Source organism: Onychostoma macrolepis, chromosome 09 (assembly GCF_012432095.1).
Source record: "Onychostoma macrolepis isolate SWU-2019 chromosome 09, ASM1243209v1, whole genome shotgun sequence".
Taxonomy (NCBI): Eukaryota; Metazoa; Chordata; class Actinopteri; order Cypriniformes; family Cyprinidae; genus Onychostoma; species Onychostoma macrolepis.
The window spans coordinates 29,960,616-29,980,794 of NC_081163.1; the positions used below are offsets into that span (position 1 = coordinate 29,960,616).

A 20,179-nucleotide genomic window follows, 5' to 3' on the forward strand; every position below is an offset into this window, starting at 1 on the left:
ATGTCAAATAACTCAGAAGTAGCATCATTTTTGTTTTACGATGGTGATTCCCCGGAGGTTTGCCGTTTTGAATAATCCATGGTCAATTTTCCTCATTAGGGCAAAAGAAAAAAAAAAAAAGCTACTTTTCCAACGAGCCAATGAGGTATAGTAGCTATATGCATACAATTTCCCGCGAAAATGTCCAAATTTGCAATTTCCAGCTACTAAATATAAGCAATTAATATAGATTTATCTGACTTTAAATCAACTTTCTTTCTTTCTTTATTTAGTGTATTTTGGTAAAGACGTGTTTTAGAAGATCGCGTTTTGCACTCTCTCTCATTATAGCATTAGAAAAATAAATAGTGCAGCTTAAAGTAAAAATGAAGAAACATCTGGTAATTCTATATTTTGTGGCAAAGTCTGCTAAAACAAAAACAGAGGAATTACTTAAAATTCACATTCATGTTCACCTTATATTAAAACGAACTCATTTTCATTTACATTATTTGGTAGCCTGCTGCTGCATGACCCTTTCGGATTGGCACACTGCATCCTCGCGCGTCCTTGTAGGGCTCGGTTACTATGGAGATCACAAGGCGAGCGCGTGAGTTTCTTGTCTTCTCGCGCGCTCACTCGTGGGAGTGAAGGGGGATGAGTTGAGAGATCAGTGGCGATGAGCAACACGGTCTCTACGTTATTAAACCCGTTCCAGTTTAACGAAACGGTCAGAAGTTTATATTAGGTCTGTCACGGAGGCACCGAACGGCAGCCGGTCGTCCAGGGCAGCGGGGAGCGAGATGGGCAGCGCGTCTTCGGCGTATCGCATGATATACCTGGACGTGGATGGACGGATTCAGAAGGTAAACTCTTAACTGCATGCATGACAGTGTACTGGGGGGGAAAAAAGTATATAGCCTACGAATAAACTGTTCAGAAAGTTTTAGTATCTGTAGGATCATGTAGGATGACTCTATTGGTAGCATTGCTTTAGAGCTGGTTATATAATAAGGGAGAAATAGCCTACAGATAATTATATTATAAATATTGTAAATATATAATCTCCATAAAATTCCATAAAAGTAAAAAAATATATAAATGTATTCGAATGTATATATACGAATAAACTGGTCAGAAAGTTTCAGCTGTTTTAGTATATGTAGGATCATGTTTATATGACTCTTTTGGTAGCATTGCTTTAAAACGTGTTAGCCTATATAATAAGGGAGATATACATATCGTAGATATTGTAAATATATGCTCTCTTATTAAAATTATTAAATTCCATAAAAGTAAAAAGAATGAAAAAAAAAATCTAAATATTGACAAAATCGCCTTTAAAGTTGTCCTAATGAAGTTCTTAGCAATGCATATTACTAATCACAAATTAGGTTTTGAGATATTTATGGTAGGAAATTTACAAAATATTTTCATTGAACATGATTTTTGGCATAAAAGAAAAATCAATAATTTTGACCCATACAATGTATTGTTGGCTATTGCTACAAATATACACTACATATGACTGGTTTTGTGCTCCAGGGTCACATATGGCTCTTTGGAGACTGTTAATGTTACATTGTAGGTTTTCTATTTTTGCTGTTTTTTAAGAATTGATATGAATCATTCTAGTAATTTTAGCTGATCTGCACTTGTTAACTGTACATTTTCACTCTTATTGTTTCTCACACCCTCTTTTTTAATGCCTCCAGGTTGCCTTCATAAAACGTTTTATTAGTTTTTACAGAGTAGAGTAGCCTGTATATGATGGTTTACCATATTATAAAACTGTTTTCAGGAAAATCTCAACTCTGATATGAGGTTGTAAGTGAACAGCTGGCCTGATAGCCTTTAATAAAGCTTCCAATTAATAGATCTGGTATGGCTGAGATATTATCAGTTAAATTACAGGTATCCAAGTAACAATCAGTTTCTGACTGCTGTATGTTTGTTGGTCACACTTTATATTAAGTGTCTTAACTACTACTGTATGTACTTGTACTTTAAAAATATATTGTTAAATTTACAGTAAAATAAACAGCAGCTAGAAATTCACTGTAAAAAAATTGGGTTACGATATTTCAGGTATTTCATCAAGTGACCAGTCTACTTGAACTGCCTAAACTGGCTTTTTATCTCAAAATATACTGATAACCACCATGATAAAACAGGTGGTATACTAGAAGACCACACGATGAATCAGAGTTGATCTGTTCGTAAAGCACTGGGTCATACACACAAACACAAAACACACCAAATGATGCAACAAAATAATAATAACTAAAAAAAAAAATGCAAAAAAACATTAATTAAGTAACAGAAAATGTAACAATGCACATTACAGATAAAAACTGTTTAAATAAAGTATAATCAAATATGATCTGTCACATAGGGATTTCTGGGAATGTCATTTTACAGTTTTTGACTAAATTATATGGTAATTCAAAGTTTTTACTTCCAAAAGCCATGCATTTGACAGATTTTACATTAAAATGACTGTTTTTCACTATATACAGTAAGGTAACTTACAGTTAACAGCTTTCCTACTGTAGCATAAACCTTTTCCAGTGCGCATTAAAATATAAAAATAATTACATGATGTTTAGCAGAATAATATTCAGTTTTGCTTCTACAAAATGTCACTGTAAAATAAAAGTAAGCTTAAATACTATTTTTTATTAGTTATAATAGCACTTTTTATAATTTGGTGCAAATTATGATGCAAATTATTTCTGTGATTACAGAAATGAACGTGTGTTATTACATGCAGTGTAACATAATACACACATTATAATTATCAAGTTGAAAAAGTAAGTAAAAAAAAAACAATATAAACTGGGACCAAATAATTACTTGCACCAAATTAATGTGTTTAGCATACATTATTAGAGCATGCTTATAGTTTTGTTTTGTTAGTTACAAATGTCCATCTGCCTGCCATTGTTCAGCCTTGGCAATGGGACAAAAACAAAATAATCAGCATATAAAAGCTTAGAACACAATGAAAAACAAATGGACATTTTAATGAGCACATCTGTGTGTATGCATACACCCACACTTTCTGCACACACACAGTGTATACGACAGTAGAAGTGGTGAAATATCATTATTGTTCTAGTGCAACTGTATGTCTTTAGGCTTTTTAGTTGATATTCAATTACAGCCCTAAAATCTCTCATAGTCTCTTGAAAATACTAGAAACGTCTCGGTGAACTGTACATACAGAAGATGATCCACTGCTAAAATGAAACTATTATAACTGATTTTTGCGCAGTGGTTGGTGGTATATCATTTGATCGTCTCTGTCCTCTAAGGCTGTTAGTTGTGGGTTTTATGTTTCATCTTTGATAAAGTGCTCAATTAGAAGCCCTTTTTTGGACACTAATAAGTATTTCTCACATCTTTGAACTCGGAACCTGCAATTGTATTATGGAACAATTCCCCCGTTCTCTCTCTTTCTCCCACTCTTTTGCTCACTCTCATCTGTCTTTGCAGCTCAAAGTCTTATTATCGTTTTCTCTCTCTTTTCCTCTTCCTTCGCTCCGTCTGTCAGCTGCACCCCCCACCCCATTGTCTTTTCAGTGTTGTCACCTGTTTTTGCTGTCTTGTTGCGCCTGCTGATGATAGATTTACATGTGTTGTAAGTGGGTCAGAGTGCTCAGGGTCAGGACTGACATTACATACAAATGACAGTCGACAGCACTTGGCCTTGGCCGTGTGCGGAGTTTCAAATAATCGATAAACTATCATCTGTGATGGTCAGCATCATACATAGAAATCGGGAAGATAATCATAGCCGCATTGATTTTCAAGCAATCATTATAGTTGTAAAGGAGGGATTAAGAAGGCTTCAAACTATATTATTATTATTTCTGTATCTACTTTTTTTTTTGAGCTTGCCGCCTACCCAGATTTTTTAACTTCCCCCTTAAAAAAGTATTAAAATCTGTGAAATTGTATTTTTGTCTTAATAAGAGAGAACAAATTACATCTTTAATTATTTTTTTACACTTAAGCCTATAATTTGAGATGGCACAGTGCAATTTATTAACGCTTAAAAATGTTCTTTATCTCATAAAATGTTCGTAAAATGTACCTCGTAAAATTTTAATTGTACTTTTTTGCCACATTGATTTTGCTCTGTAAGATGATTTTTATGAGTATTTTTTTAAAGCTATCATTTTAGTATTAAATGATGGATTAAAAGAAGCATGAAATTGTATTATTATTATTATCTCTGTAATTGCCTTTAACAATTTTGACAGATTTTTGCTATTTTGATCTTGCCACCCACCCAGAATTCTGAACTTCCCCTTTAAAAACTGTTCAAATCTGGGAAATTAGAGGTAACACTTTCTATGAAGCCCATATTTATAATACATTATAAGGGTATTTTTAAGGCATTACAATGAATGCATAATGCATCATAAAAAACCTTATAATATGTTATATAATCTTATGAATATTCATAAGAACGGTTTTAATGTATTATAATTTTTATTTATTAGTGGTTATAGCTTTTACGAGTATGATGATTTATAACACAGTGAACATGTTGCATCCACTTTACAATGGATTATATTTCTCATATTTATAATGTATTATAAGTCTCATATCTTGCCACCTTTCTTATGCTACTTTACTTAAAGCCATCAATGACCACTTATAAGTATAGTAATAATAATAGTAATATTTTTTTTTTCTCTCAAACAGCCATAAGATCAGATATCAGATGAATGTGTAATATGACACATTTGCTTTGAACTATTTTTATTTTAATATCAGTTTGATTATTTTGATGGTACCCTTTAGACAGCTGTTGATAAGTAACTCTACAACTACATGTTAACTAGCAGTCATTGGAGTATTAGTAGTATGTCTGCTAAATATATGCTAACACTCTATTTTGATGGTTCCCCAACAGACAAACTGACTATAAGTAACTTTGCAAGTACGTCAACATTCTACCGACCCTAACCTTAACCTAAGCCTAGTAATAATTTAATGAGAGTTAGTTGACATTATTAATATTAGCCCCACAGGGAACACTCAAATAACACTCCACACCTAACCACTTACAAGATGTACTGTAGTAAGATACTATGCAGATCTTAAATAATGTCAAGATATATAGTCCATTATCAATGTAAAAGTAGATTTAATATGGTGTTCATTGTGTTATAAATAATCATAATCTTAAAAGTTATAACCACAAATGTGTAAGCATTATAATGTATTATAATTGTTGTTATGATTATTTATAAGACGATATAACATATTATAAGGTTTTTTTTATTTTTATAATGCATTATGCATTCATTATAATGCCTTAAGAATACCCTTATAATGTATTATAAATATGGGCTTCATAGAAAGTGTTATCAAGTGTTAGAGTTACATATATATTTTTTTATTATTTGCCTACAATGTAATAATTTCATAACAAAGAACTGCTGTCCCTAATACTGCTGTCATTATCATCATGCCACACATTTTAGAAACCGATTGAGGATTTACAAAATTATTTATATTTGGTTTTGATGGAATGAAAAGGAATTCTTTTTCTGCCAAGACAACAGTGAAACTATTTCAAATTAAAATTTGCTTTATTAGGTGTCATTACCAAACTGTTCAGTATTTGATCAGTTTAATTCATAAACAAATTTTTTCCAAGCTCCATGTGAACTGACATGCAACTTGTTGCATTGGCAAGTCCAAGACTCCAAAATATTTTCCCAAAAAGTGAAATATGCCATTACCGTCACGTCATTACCGTTGCAATGAACACAATATTAAAAATCCAAACCACCTATCAAGATCATGCAGATCTTTTTATCTTTAACAAAGCATAAGTATGTTTTATTTTTCAGGATTTTAAGTCAAAAGTGGCCCTAACTGAAGAAGCTCCGTATGTTTCAGAGACACTGATCAGAATTTCTGTTTCTGTTAGGTGGTTTTCAGCCGTTTCTGCAGCCCATGTGATATAAAGGAGTTATTCTGCACTGCCACAGGGCTCTCCAGGTACAGTACGATGTATGTGTGTGTGTGTGTAGTTGAAGTGTTTCTACTTTTAAAGTGCTCCCAAATTTAGAGAATGTATCTGCTGCTGACAGGAACACAACCATTTCCCTTCTGGACTCAACAGGAGCAATGGTCTCCATTGACCCCACAATGCCAAACAACTCAGAGAGGTAACTTAGCCCTCCATCCCATTTATAAACATAAATTCAATGCTTTGCAGCTGTAAAAGTGCCTTATACACGTGCAGTAGACTTCTGAATCAGTTTCACACACTAATGTCAAAACATTTAATTTAAGTCAGAATATCTTCAAACCGATTTTATAGCAAATGGTCCACCATATGCTGTTTTTATAGGTAAGAATTAAAGCAAACAAGTCATTATAATATGGACCTTTTTTCTGCAGGTTCATTAAAATGGCCCAACTCTTTAGAGTGTTTCATCTCTAAATGTTGGAAAGTTTAGAATATAAAACCAATGATCCAATTTAACACCAATTTGCAGACACACTCAGGGAAACATAAAGAGGTTGTTTAAACATTCAGAGGTGAGAAGCCCCGTAATCTAGCCTACTGTGCCTTATCTGTTGGTTATATGGAGATCTGCCCTACATGCTAAACAAACAATGGATGGCGGCCAGATATAGATAAAGGGGAAGTTACTCTTTGAGAACCAGAGTCTAAGTGTGTCCATTCACCATCACAGTCGACTGCCAGAGGAGTAGACATCTTGGACGATAATGCTAAAGAAAGCTGCAGCTGTTATGAGGAGTAACTGGACTGTGCTATAGGGAGAGGGGATGTGTTTTAGTGTGGCGCCAGCTGCTTTGTAACTTTGTTTGTCTGTCCTGGTGTTTTTGAAGGTCGCCGTACAAAGTGGTGCCAATAACTGGCGGACAACTTGCAGGTAAGTGTCAGATGTTCTATGTGTTATGTAATTTGACTGAATGTTTATGCATGTATGAATCACATCTACAGCGCTGTGCTTTCACTGATAGTGTTTACATTCCGGTTGAAATGGGAAATAGGGTTTGTTTTATTATGAAGTCTGAAAAAGCTCTGGAGTGATCACTCATATGTTCTCAAATCTCCATAAATGGAGCGCGCGGAAAGCTGCGTGTGTTCACAAGAGCAACTCCATTTATCATTGTGTGAACACTCCTGCAGCGGGGGTGGACTGCAGTCTTTTCAATCTATCTGTGTTATCATGAGCAGAGAAGTGATTATAACTTTTTATTGATTTCAAAGCAAACTCAGATATACAAGGTCCTTTTTTTGGACAGATTCTCTGATTCATCTGCATTCCAAGACTATTTCTCAGTAGATTTATTGTCAACATCATATATTTTTCTGCTTTGCTTGTCAATATCCTGTCAATTACACACAAATACTGTGGGTGTTTTTGGAATAACATACTATCATGATACTATTTCTGCATTATATAGTATAGCAGGTTCTCAACTCTGGCCCTCGAGATACACTTTTCTGCACAGTTTAGCTCCAACCTTGATTAAACTCGCCAGCCTGAAACTTTCTAGCAATCCTGAAGATCTTAAGTAGCTTCTTCAGGTGTGTTTGTTAAGGAGCTAAAGCTAAAATGGACCTTGAGTTGAAAACCCTGCATAGTATGCATAGTTTCTATATGCATTGACTACATTTGGCAAAATGTGCCATATCAGAGCAGACTTTTTAATTGCAAATTTTGTTTAGTTGTTGGTGAAGAAAAATTACATTTATTCATAAAAATACTTCATTCATCATTTTTTGTAAAAAGAAGCACACAAAAATCTTCCTGTCATTATCAGACAGAATGAAATATTAAATGACACAATCTGCCCATATAATTCCAACCAAAATCACACAAGCACATCAAATCATAATTGCAACTTCCAAACATGTAAGTGAGGACATGAAGGCAGCAATAGCCTGGTTAAGTTGATGTGACCTCTGACCTCTGTGAAGTCATTTGGAGAAGAGAGAGTATGCAGTGAACAAAACCCATATAACAATTAGAGAAATCTTTCCGTTAGCATCCCCATTCATCTTTTGTTGCTTTGCTGGTGTTGGACCCCCAGATGACCCCCACTTTTAAAAAGTTTGCCATCTTTGGCAGGCTTTGTTGAGCCAGTCACCTGAATCTAAATGCCACGTGACTAATGATTCTGGAGTCACAGGGAAATGGCATCATTTCAAAACTGACTGGCTTTTGGCACCAAGAGAACATATTGTGAAATATTCCCTAGCAAAAATTTATATATTTAAAATACATTTATTTTATACTCAGTATAGTTTAAATCTATTAACATATTTACTGACATATAACTCGACACTTACCGATTTTAAAATTATAATTAAACTTAGTTGGACTTCAGCACTACTTCTGCTCATTTAAAGTGCATTAAATACAAAATTAGTTGTTCCAATTTAACAGACTTTAAGTATACCAGTTTAGTATACTAAAAGTAAGTACATAAATATGTAAATGTATTTGTAATATACTTAGCATTAAATAAATGTATTTCAGATACATTTTAGTATATTTATTTTTCACTAGGTTTATTTCAATTTAAAACAATTTCAATTTAAAATGTAATTTATTCCTGCAAATCTGAATTTTCAGCAGCCATTAATCTAGTCTTCAGTTTCACATGATCCTTCAGAAATCATTCTAATATGCTGATTTTTGTAACATTATTAATTTGCTATTACTTTTGATCAATTTAATGTCCATCAGTTACCATCAGTAGCTAACAGGCTATGCTAACCAGCCAAACCTTGAGCCCTTGGCAATGACAACCAGCCAACAGGACGTTTTTGTTTCCCAGGCCCATTTATTAGGCTGAACTTTGGCCAAGACAGTGAGTGGAGCTACATTAGAAAGTGTAAGTGTATACATTAGACTTGTTATCAAGTCTCATTCTATATAATAAGTAAGTATCAAGACTTACGTAAGAACTCACCATTTCTCTGATACAAGAGCACGTGGGATTTGTTCGGGGGGGTTAGTTAAGGGGTGTGCCCGAAGCGTGAATCCTACTCCATAGAACTGGCTGAGTACTGCTGCTCCATAGTATAAACAGAGTACGTGCGATCACGAATCTCGAAAGTGAAAGTGAAACTTAAAAAAATTCTCCGCATCCACACGTACATACACAACCATGGCAACGACAATCGCGGAAACAAGCGAAGATGACACAAAGGCATATTCAAGCAAAAGCCAACACGGATAAGTTGTGTGAAACAAAGCAAAATCAATATGTGAATGCAAAAACACAGATATGTGAAACTGTGAATACTTCATACAGTACATCAGTTTTTGGCCATGATTATGAATGTGGCTTGTTTTCTCATCTCTCAGATAAAGAGGAGCTTTTCCAGAATGTTCTGACCCAGGTGGCAGAGCAGTTCTCCAGGTATTATCGCCGTCTCTGCTTGTGTATTTTATGTTCAATCTCTCAGCAAATTTATAATGACCTTCTTTTGATTGAATTTTGAATCCTTTTGGTATTTCAAGGATGAATGATCTTTGTATATTTCTCTCCATCTGCACCGGTCTGCCTGGCTGCTCTCTCCCCAAGGGCATTTAAAATCAACGAACTGAAGACTGAGGTGACAAATCGCCTAGCCATGCTGGAGAAGAGAGTGGAGTGTGAGTCTTAAACTGTTTTCACTCAATATCTTGTCTGGGGTTTTGCTAATGGACAGAGGTCATGCTAAAATTGAAGGGCTAATCTTCACAAACAACACATTCTGGCTCTCAGTGAATTGCTGATCATTTATTCTGTAGTGCTTATAGGTGACATTATGGTGAACCTAGTGCAGCATGTTGTATCTTTTACATTAGGGATCATGATATGAGGAAGTAGATATGTTTTGTGTTTGATTTATATAAGTTGCTCATGTAAGAAGCCTTCCATACCACAGCTGATAACTCAAATAATCAATGACGGCTATTTATTGTGCAATATATCCAATAAGATTTAGCGCTACAGCAGATGATGCTGTAGTCCATGCAGGTCATTTTCTATATCATGCACTTGTCATTAACAGGTGAACATATTGTGCCCAGTGTTTTTAGAGACATGGCTTCTGAGACATGCATTGTTGTTAATGAAGAATAAAGCATCTAGATACAATCTTGAGTGCAACACACAAAAACATATTCAGGTTATACTTTTCTCCAATATCAAATGTCTTACATAATAAAAAATATAGGCTTCCATTCTTAATGCAAAATATTGATTTTATTTTTATTTATTTATTTTTGACCTGGGCCTGTTCTTTACAGGTTTTTTTAATTTATTTTTTTATTTTTTTTATCTCAATAGCTAACATCTGAAATTGTCATTACTCTACACTTGTAATTGTAATAGTGCTTTATAGATATTACGGGATATCTCCAGTTCATAGGTTACCTATTACTTTTCCGTTCACTCATTAGTTTCCTTTTATTTAGTCACTTTAATAAGATTCTATGAGGACAAACTAAGTTATTAAGCCGACATTTTATTTTAAAGTCCAATTCTCGCTAATAACAAATCATTAACTACGACTTTTGCCTCTATAAACTCCTGATTTTCTGCTTATTAATAATAAGGTAGTTGTTAAATTTAGCCAATATGTTAATGCTAATAAACAACCTAGTGAGAATTGGTCCCTATACTAAAGTGTTACTGATATTATTTACATTATTTGGTGTAGATTATTATTTTTTCTAGTCTTTTGAACTGTATTAAGAAAGGAAAGTTATTCATTAGCCTTTCACACTGTATATTTTAAAAGGCTCTGTATCTGGCTGAAGTGCGATGTACAGGGTGCTGTTTTGCATCAGAGTATCAACAGTTTCATATTCAGCTGTTTTTTTTTCCTCCTGTAAGCATGACTTTCATGAGAACATTTATTTAAACATTTGAATATCTCCTTGCTTTTTTTATGTAAAGCAGGTAGAGATATTTTTCCAATTATTGCTTTTGCCGCTATCAGATTAAATTGGGTTGTGATGGTTTAGACAACTACAGCTTTTGCATCAATTGATTTAAGGTTGTGGTATAGTTCCCTGATTTTTGTTTTGTTTTTGAGGGCATTTTTTAAGAGGGCTTTTTGAAGACTTACCTACTTGTTAAAGGTAAAGGAGTTACTAGCATCAATAAATTGAATTGCAACAATACTGATTGTTTTCAAGCACTCCTCCTTTCTGTCTTTGGTTGGTCAAACGTCCACAAACTCATGCTATTGTTTAAGCCAATGTTGCTGTGTTGAGCTGGATGGAATGATCAGTCAAACAGTTCTGTGTTTTAATAATTCAAGTGTTTACATTTATACAAATGACTTTCTTCTACAAATGAGCTGTCACAGGATAAGAAATGTTTTTACGTTTTATGCATTATAGCCTATTTGATAGTCTCTTTTGTCCAGAGTGGCTTATATTGCATTCAAGGTACACATTTTACCATCTCTACTGTTTGAGCGACAAGTTTTTGACCTCTAATCCACTGCCATTTGTGGATTCTGTGACTGTTCTGAACAATGATTCCAAACAAATTAGGTTAGGTTTAGTTTAGTGGCTGCTAAATGCATCATCTTTGACAGTCGTGACAGTCCTTGCACACTAGTTGTTTCGGTAATGACGCTCCACGTAACTGTAACATCACCAGAGACCAGGATTCATTCCGTTGCAGCACGTCTGTGTGTCCATAGAAATCCAAATCCAGCCGTGATGTAATCGGTCACCAAGACGATGGACCCTGACCCCTTCATCAGTGCGAACAGTTCACCAGCCTCATATAATTTGTGGTGATTTATTATTGTGCACGGTCTATAAACAGAATAGTAGCAGGAAGTGCAGAGATTATATGATGTGTGTGTGTGATTACACTAATTAAATTATACAACATGAGTCCAGAGGCCGTGCATCTAATCAAACTGCACAGCACTTTGGCTCAAAATTCATCTAGAAGCAGCTAAATTAGACAGATACCAACGTGACAGGTTGTGTGACATAACTTCATCCTCACAACCAAGGTTTGAGATGTAAATAAAAACAGCTGTCAAAGAGATGACAAAGCTGCTTGTACTTCAGACCAGCAGGATGATTTTGGACAATGGAGGGAAACATGCCAAACAGTGTCAGGTGTCAAATGTACTTTTTATGGCTCAGCAGTCTGTAAAGGAAAACCCCTGTGGCTGCAACCCATGTTCACCAGCTCATTTCCATATTTTCTGTGTTTGGCTCACTTGAAATATGTAAAACCATCTTTTATGTGCCATACTTGTATGCATTATGTATCGCATTTCCGTCATTTTCCTCTCTGTCTCTTCAGTGGAGGGAATGAAGGTGGTGGAGATCGAGAAATGTCGCAGTGACATCAAGAAGCTGCGGGAGGAAATGGCCTCCAGGAACAACAGGTCAGTGACCTCGCTGCTTTTCTGGAGATGTTGGAACGCCATTTTTGAACTGAATAAGTTTAATCATCAGGAAATATCAGTAGTGCTTTGCAAATTATTTTAAATCTGTAATCTGATGTATTTCCAAGCAAGACAGGATATTTCATGAGGAAAGAAATGTAGGTTAAGGTTTTATCCTTCAGGAAGTGATTTTGGTTGTAAGGATGGGGGTGAAAAATAAGTTTATTGGTGATGTATAAGTTGCTTTCTAATAATATAATATAATTGTGTTTGATATACATATAATATGAATGAAATAAATATGTCATGAATCTGTACTTTTTAAATTCAAAATGTTTTAAGTAATTTAACTTGTAAATGGTGCACTTTGTAATAATGTCAAATTAAAAGTTTTATTAAAAGTGCATTTTAAACTTTTGTTGTCATTTAAAGAAATACACTTTGCACTTTAAATAAGTGTCTTATCTAATATCACATTTAACATACTTTAATATTTAACAAAAAAAAAATTCACAATATTTTTAAATGTACAACTTCATCATTATAAATGTGTAATTACACATATTTTTATATACATGAGTCATGACATACACATTTCCACAGAAATGGCATTAGTTTACCATGCTTGGTAGTACATGTGGCAGCTACATTTTAACCATATTAAAAAGACAATAAAAGTAATGATTACATACAAGATGTACTTCAGTACTAAGTGTGCCAAAAGCACTCTAGTTCACCGAATTGCATTTAATATAAATTAATACTAAAAAAATATATATCATATATTTTAATTCAGTTGTAATTAACTCTTTCTCTGCCAGTGTTTTTTTGAAAAAGTTGCCAGCCAGGGCCAGCATTTTTAGTAATTCACAAACTTTCATGGCCCCCAGAATATTTTGTTGTATGAATATCTGAACATACTATATACAGTGGGTACGAAAAGTATTCAGACCCCCTTAATTTTTTTTCACTCTTTGTTATATTGCAGCCATTTGCTAAAATCATTTAAGTTCATTTTTTTTTTTCCTCATTAATGTACACACAGCACCCCATATTGACAGAAAAACACAGAATTGTTGACATTTTTGCAGATTTATTAAAAAAGAAACACTGAAATATCACATGGTCCTAAGTATTCAGACCCTTTGCTCAGTATTTAGTAGAAGCACCCTTTTGATCTAATACAGCCATGAGTCTTTTTGGGAAAGATGCAACAAGTTTTTCACACCTGGATTTGGGGATCCTCTGCCATTCCTCCTTGCAGATCCTCTCCAGTTCTGTCAGGTTGGATGGTAGCGTTAGTGGACAGCCATTTTAGGTCTCTCCAGAGATGCTCAATTGGGTTTAAGTCAGGGCTCTGGCTGGGCCATTCAAGAACAGTCACGGAGTTGTTGTGAAGCCACTCCTTCGTTATTTTAGCTGTGTGCTTAGGGTCATTGTCTTGTTGGAAGGTAAACCTTCGGCCCAGTCTGAGGTCCTGAACACTCTGGAGAAGGTTTTCGTCCAGGATATCCCTGTTCTTGGCCGCATTCATCTTTCCCTCGATTGCAACCAGTCGTCCTGTCCCTGCAGCTGAAAAACACCCCCACAGCATGATGCTGGCACCACCGTGCTTCACTGTTGGGACTGTATTGGACAGGTGATGAGCAGTGCCTGGTTTTCTCCACACATACCGCTTAGAATTAAGGCCAAAAAGTTCTATCTTGGTCTCATCAGACCAGAGAATCTTATTCAGGTGTTTTTCAGGTGGCTTTCATGTGTCTTGCACTGAGGAGAGGCTTCCGTCGGGCCACTCTGCCATAAAGCCCCGACGGTGGAGGGCTGGAGTGATGGTTGACTGCATCTCTGGAGCTCAGCCACAGTGATCTTTGGGTTCTTCTTTACCTCTCTCACCAAGGCTCTTCTCCCCCGATAGCTCAGTTTGGCCGGACGGCCAGCTCTATGAACTGTTCTGGTCGTCCCAAACGTCTTCCATTTAAGGATTATGGAGGCCACTGTGCTCTTAGGAACCTTAAGTGCAGCAGAATTTTTTTTGTAACCGTAGCCAGATCTGTTCCTTGCCACAATTCTGTCTCTAAGCTCTTCAGGCAGTTCCTTTGACCTCATGATTCTCATTTGCTCTGACATGCACTGTGAGCTGTAAGGTCTTATATAGACAGGTGTGTGGCTTTCCTAATCAAGTCCAATCAGTATAATCAAACACAGCTGGACTCAAATGAAGGTGTAGAACCATCTCAAGGATGATCAGAAGAAATGGACAGCACCTGAGTTAAATACAGTGAGGAAAATAAGTATTTGAACACCCTGCTATTTTGCAAGTTCTCCCACTTAGAAATCATGTAGGGGTCTGAAATTGTCATCGTAGGTGCATGTCCACTGTGAGAGACATAATCTAAAAAAAAAAATCCAGAAATCACAATGTATGATTTTTTTAACTATTTATTTGTATGATACAGCTGCAAATAAGTATTTGAACACCTGTCTATCAGCTAGAATTCTGACCCTCAAAGACCTGTTAGTCTGCCTTTAAAATGTCCACCTCCACTCCATTTATTATCCTAAATTAGATGCACCTGTTTGAGGTCGTTAGCTGCATAAAGACACCTGTCCACCCCATACAATCAGTAAGAATCCAACTACTAACATGGCCAAGACCAAAGAGCTGTCCAAAGACACTAGAGACAAAATTGTACACCTCCACAAGGCTGGAAAGGGCTACGGGAAATTGACAAGCAGCTTGGTGAAAAAGGTCCACTGTTGGAGCAATCATTAGAAAATGGAAGAAGCTAAACATGACTGTCAATCTCCCTAGGACTGGGGCTCCATGCAAGATCTCACCTCGTGGGGTCTCAATGATCCTAAGAAAGGTGAGAAATCAGCCCAGAACTACACGGGAGGAGCTGGTCAATGACCTGAAAAGAGCTGGGACCACCGTTTCCAAGGTTACTGTTGGTAATACACTAAGGCGTCATGGTTTGAAATCATGCATGGCACGGAAGGTTCCCCTGCTTAAACCAGCACATGTCCAGGCCCGACTTAAGTTTGCCAATGACCATTTGGATGATCCAGAGGAGTCATGGGAGAAAGTCATGTGGTCAGATGAGACCAAAATAGAACTTTTGGTCATAATTCCACTAAACGTGTTTGGAGGAAGAAGAATGATGAGTACCATCCCAAGAACACCATCCCTACTGTGAAGCATGGGGGTGGTAGCATCATGCTTTTCTGCACATGGGACAGGGTGACTGCACTGTATTAAGGAGAGGATGACCGGGGCCATGTATTGCGAGATTTTGGGGAACAACCTCCTTCCCTCAGTTAGAGCATTGAAGATGGGTCGAGGCTGGGTCTTCCAACATGACAATGACCAAGCACACAGCCAGGATAACCAAGGAGTGGCTCTGTAAGAAGCATATCAAGGTTCTGGCGTGGCCTAGCCAGTCTCAGACCTAAACCCAATAGAGAATCTTTGGAGGAGCTCAAACTCCGTGTTTCTCAGCGACAGGCCAGAAACCTGACTGATCTAGAGAAGATCTGTGTGGAGGAGTGGGCCAAAATCCCTCCTGCAGTGTGTGCAAACCTGGTGAAAAACTACAGGAAAGCGTTTGACCTCTGTAATTGCAAACAAAGGCTACTGTACCAAATATTAACATTGATTTTCTCAGGTGTTCAAATACTTATTTGCAGCTGTATCATACAAATAAATAGTTAAAAATCATACATTGTGATTTCTGGATTTTTTTTTAGATTGTCTCTCACAGTGGACATGCACCTACGATGACAATTTCAGACCCCTCCATGATTTCTAAGTGGGAGAACTTGCAAAATAGCAGGGTGTTCAAATACTTATTTTCTTCACTGTATATGAGTGTCACAGCAAAGGGTCTGAATACTTAGGACCATGTGATATTTCAGTTTTTCTTTTTTAATAAATCTGCAAAAATGTCAACAATTCTGTGTTTTTCTGTCAATATGGGGTGCTGTGTGTACATTAATGAGGAAAAAAAAATGAACTTAAATGATTTTAGCAAATGGCTGCAATATAACAAAGAGTGAAAAATTTAAGGGGGTCTGAATACTTTCCGTACCCACTGTATATCAAAAGAAAGAACAGAATCTTTGCTTTTAACTAAAACAAAGCATTTCAAAAAGTTGAGAAAATTACTTACAAAATGACTATGACTGAATCAAAGTAAATCGAGCCTACGATCAAAGTTTGCACAGTCCTATCTCTTTGTGGGTTCGACATTTTATTTGGTAATATTAGGCAGTTTTTATTTATATGCCATTGAAAGTTGGATGAATGCTTTAGATGTTACGTGTGTGCCTAAGCAATGCTTCAATTGCTTGTTTCTGTTTCTTCTTTGCTTGTTTTTGGATCCTGAGATTCTGTACTATTCAGAAGATGTCTAATAGCGCCCCCTACCATATAACAGTGGTAGCATTGTGACATAAATAACAAAAAATTCAATCAATGGTGGGGAAAGAGTTCAAATAGAATCAAGTGTCCTAAAAAAGTACTCGTTTTAAAAATATGCTAAAGTGTAGTTCATTTTCACAAGGGAGTATCTATAGCAGGCTATTGATAGCACTGTCTGTACTACTAACTTTAATTAGAGGATAATTAAGAAGCTGTCCAGGTGTTGTCTTAGTCAGCTCTTGTTAAAAATACTAACAGATGAGATCAAGTCTATTCCCTTTCGACTCTTAATGAGCTGACATGGCTCTCACATGCTCTTTTATTACTGAAGGCTCAGATTCAAAATGAATCAAAGATAGCTGTATATTCTCAAGATACTCTCTTTGAGAGATGTTGACATGGTACTTAAAAAAAATGAAAATCACAGCATGTTCTGTTCTAAAGCTACTGTGCTCTCAATGCTCTTTACCTTTGCAGTAGTTTCCTGGATGACAACAAGAAGTTAACTCCTCGCAGAGATGTGCCTTCATACCCAAAGGTAAAATGGCAGATGTGTTTGTAATGGGTTCCTTCATTATTTTGTATATTTATTCTGCTTTAATAATTCGATCAAGGACAGGATGTACAGCACCATTTAATAATTACAGCAAGGTTTGTATTGTATTTGATTAAATTACAATAAGAACAGTAATACTGTTCAAATATTAATACAGTTTAAAATAACTGTTTTTTATTTGAATATATTTTAAAATGTCATTTATTGCTGTGATGCAAAGCCGAATTGTTAGCATCGTTACTCCAGTCTTCAGTGTCACATGATCCTTCAGAAATTATTCTAATATACTGATTTCGTGCGCAAGAAACATTTCTTATTATTACCAATATTGAAAATTGCTTAATATTTTTGTCTAAACATTTATTTATGGATTCATCGATGAATAGAAAATGTACGGAACAACAGCAACAAAAGCCTATAAAAGAAATGTCAAAGTAGTCATTATTGAAATCTCAACAAATCTGATCTGCATTTACATCAAGATTATTCAGTATCAATATTTCATTTAGATTATTATTGTGATTATTGACCTCTCAGTATGTGACTTGGAATATAGTAGATTATGGGCTGCATGAATGCTATTATTTTTTGAATCTTTATTGTTGTGGTCACTATAAACTATAAAAGAGCTGTGTATAGATTTCACAAAGAGTAAAGAGCATACAGATTTGTAAGGAATGATACGAGTAAATTGTAATGAAAGATAGAATTCTTATTCGGGGTTAAAAATGGCATGTTGAACATGATGTGAATGTAATGTTTGCAATGGCCACAGCCAGGCGTTGGTTATCGGGGGTTAACTGAGAGCTCTGTCACCTGCAGTACATGCTCTCCCAGCAAACCATAGATGCCCTCAGAAAACCCGCCTTCGACGTCTGGCTGTGGGAGTCCAACGAGGTAAGAGTCTAACGCCACTGTTCTGTCTTCCTCCTCTTCTCTCTCCCTCTGTTTTCTCTCTTCTGCGTGTGTTGCTTGTGTTTGTGTTTGTGGGGCTTGTGTAGTACCACCTCTCACAGGAGACAGTAGAAGCTTTGAGGCAGCCAATCTTCGATGTGTGGCAGTGGGAACCTAACGAGGTGAGGATCGGCCAAATGAAAGATGCAGAATGTCAAAGTTCTACTGAAGTTGATGTACCAGTGCACACGATGTATTATCGAGACTTGGTGAAAATGACTGACATGCAAAACCACATTTTTTGTACTGCAGAAGATACTATCATCAGTGTTTTGTACTTTAAGATGCTGAGTTGTCTGGAGCATATGTACCATGACCTCGGGCTGGTAAAGGACTTTAATATTAACCCCATCACGCTGAAAAGATGGCTGGTAAGGCTATACTGTATATGTTGTGTTCAGGTCATTTTTACTGACTAAAACTTACTGACTTTGCTCTTACAGGGTATTAAAAAAAAAAAAGAAATCCCACCTTGTTACACTTTGTTGGTGGTTCAACTTGTGTTCTTTCAAATCTTTCCATCTTTTAATTTGTTGTTCCTGGCCTGTAAATCTCTAATATGTTATTATCACCAAATCTTGAATTCAATCTTTTTGTCATTTTTTTCCCCCAGCTAGCACAGATTTTGTATTTCTTCAGGAAACGTATTGGACGTAGGCCTCATTGATCTGAACTTATGCACCGCTCTTAATGAGTGAATAGTGTCAAAACTCCAAAATAATGTTTTTGTTTTTTTTCACTCAAAAGCTGAAGTGCATAAGCTCAGATCAATGATCTATGATCAGTCGGTTCCAAAAAGAAATACAAAACCTGTGCTAATTGAAAAAAAAATAAATAAATGAATCCAAGATTTGGTGATAGAGAGATTTTCAGGCCAGAAACAACAAATTAAGTGAAGCATTTTCATTTTTTTTTTTTAATTAAGTTATTTATTTATTTATGGAGGGAAGAATGTAAATTTTTCTCTTATCTGATTCTTTTCAAACAAAACATTTAACAAAATCTGTCAAAGTTTAAAAATAAAAATAAAATAATGATTGCATCTCTCTCCACTTTCAGCTTTGCATCCATGACAATTACCGGAACAATCCTTTCCATAATTTCCGCCACTGCTTCTGCGTCACTCAGATGATGTACAGCATGATCTACCTCTGCAACCTACAGGTAAAGACACTTTCTGCTTCTCATTGTTAACTGTGTTTTAAAGACACCTGTTTTGCTCCACAGCCACCTGTTTCTTTTGCTCAGGAAAGTTGGAGTAGCAGAGAAGTGGGAGGTGAATGAAAGAGACAGAGATAGCGAAGTGATAAATGAGTGATGCATGGGGGTGTAAAAGCAGTTCTGCGTCTATGCAGATGCTTTCAGCCTCTCTGTGCTGCTGTTGCCATGGACGTGTATTAAGAGGTCATTGGATTAATTATCCGAGCTATTAGAGGACAATTACTTACTCTAATTTAGCAGTGTAGGAGAGCTGGGATACATGTGCAGACCCGGCCTCACGATGACTGTCAACACTTAGAAAGAGTCTTACTCTGCTGTGCTTCTGTGTTTTTCAGGAAAAGTTCACTCAAGTAGATATTCTTATTTTGATGACAGCAGCTGTGTGTCATGACCTGGATCATCCTGGGTACAACAACACGTAAGAACCCCTCATATATATGCTGACATAAATATTTCTTACCAGATATACAGTGGGTATGGAAAGTATTCAGACCCCCTTAAATTTTTCACTCTTTGTTATATTGCATACTTAGGACCATGTGATATTTCAGTTTTTCTTTTTTAATAAATCTGCAAAAATGTCAACAATTCTGTGTTTTTCTGTCAATATGGGGTGCTGTGT

At 36.0% G+C, this 20,179-nt stretch overlaps 1 protein-coding gene across 4 annotated transcripts in view; it reads left to right on the forward strand.

Moving 5' to 3' along the window:
- The window catches only part of pde9aa (phosphodiesterase 9aa), a 23,923-nt gene continuing 3,744 nt past the window's right edge, over positions 1-20,179 (forward strand). Inside the window, exons 1-14 of one of the 4 annotated variants that reach the window (XM_058786314.1) lie at positions 1-145; positions 728-845; positions 5,933-6,003; positions 6,096-6,173; positions 6,865-6,908; positions 9,360-9,414; positions 9,580-9,650; positions 12,322-12,406; positions 17,304-17,364; positions 18,205-18,279; positions 18,399-18,458; positions 18,621-18,707; positions 19,396-19,500; positions 19,893-19,975. In XM_058786314.1, the coding sequence (XP_058642297.1) occupies positions 141-145; positions 728-845; positions 5,933-6,003; positions 6,096-6,173; positions 6,865-6,908; positions 9,360-9,414; positions 9,580-9,650; positions 12,322-12,406; positions 17,304-17,364; positions 18,205-18,279; positions 18,399-18,458; positions 18,621-18,707; positions 19,396-19,500; positions 19,893-19,975 (998 nt within the window). In that variant the 5' untranslated portion in view covers positions 1-140. Of the gene's footprint in view, positions 146-727; positions 846-5,932; positions 6,004-6,095; positions 6,174-6,864; positions 6,909-9,359; positions 9,415-9,579; positions 9,651-12,321; positions 12,407-17,303; positions 17,365-18,204; positions 18,280-18,383; positions 18,459-18,620; positions 18,708-19,395; positions 19,501-19,892; positions 19,976-20,179 lie in introns of all 4 variants that reach the window. The other 3 variants (XM_058786315.1, XM_058786317.1, XM_058786316.1) reach the window with 3 other exon arrangements.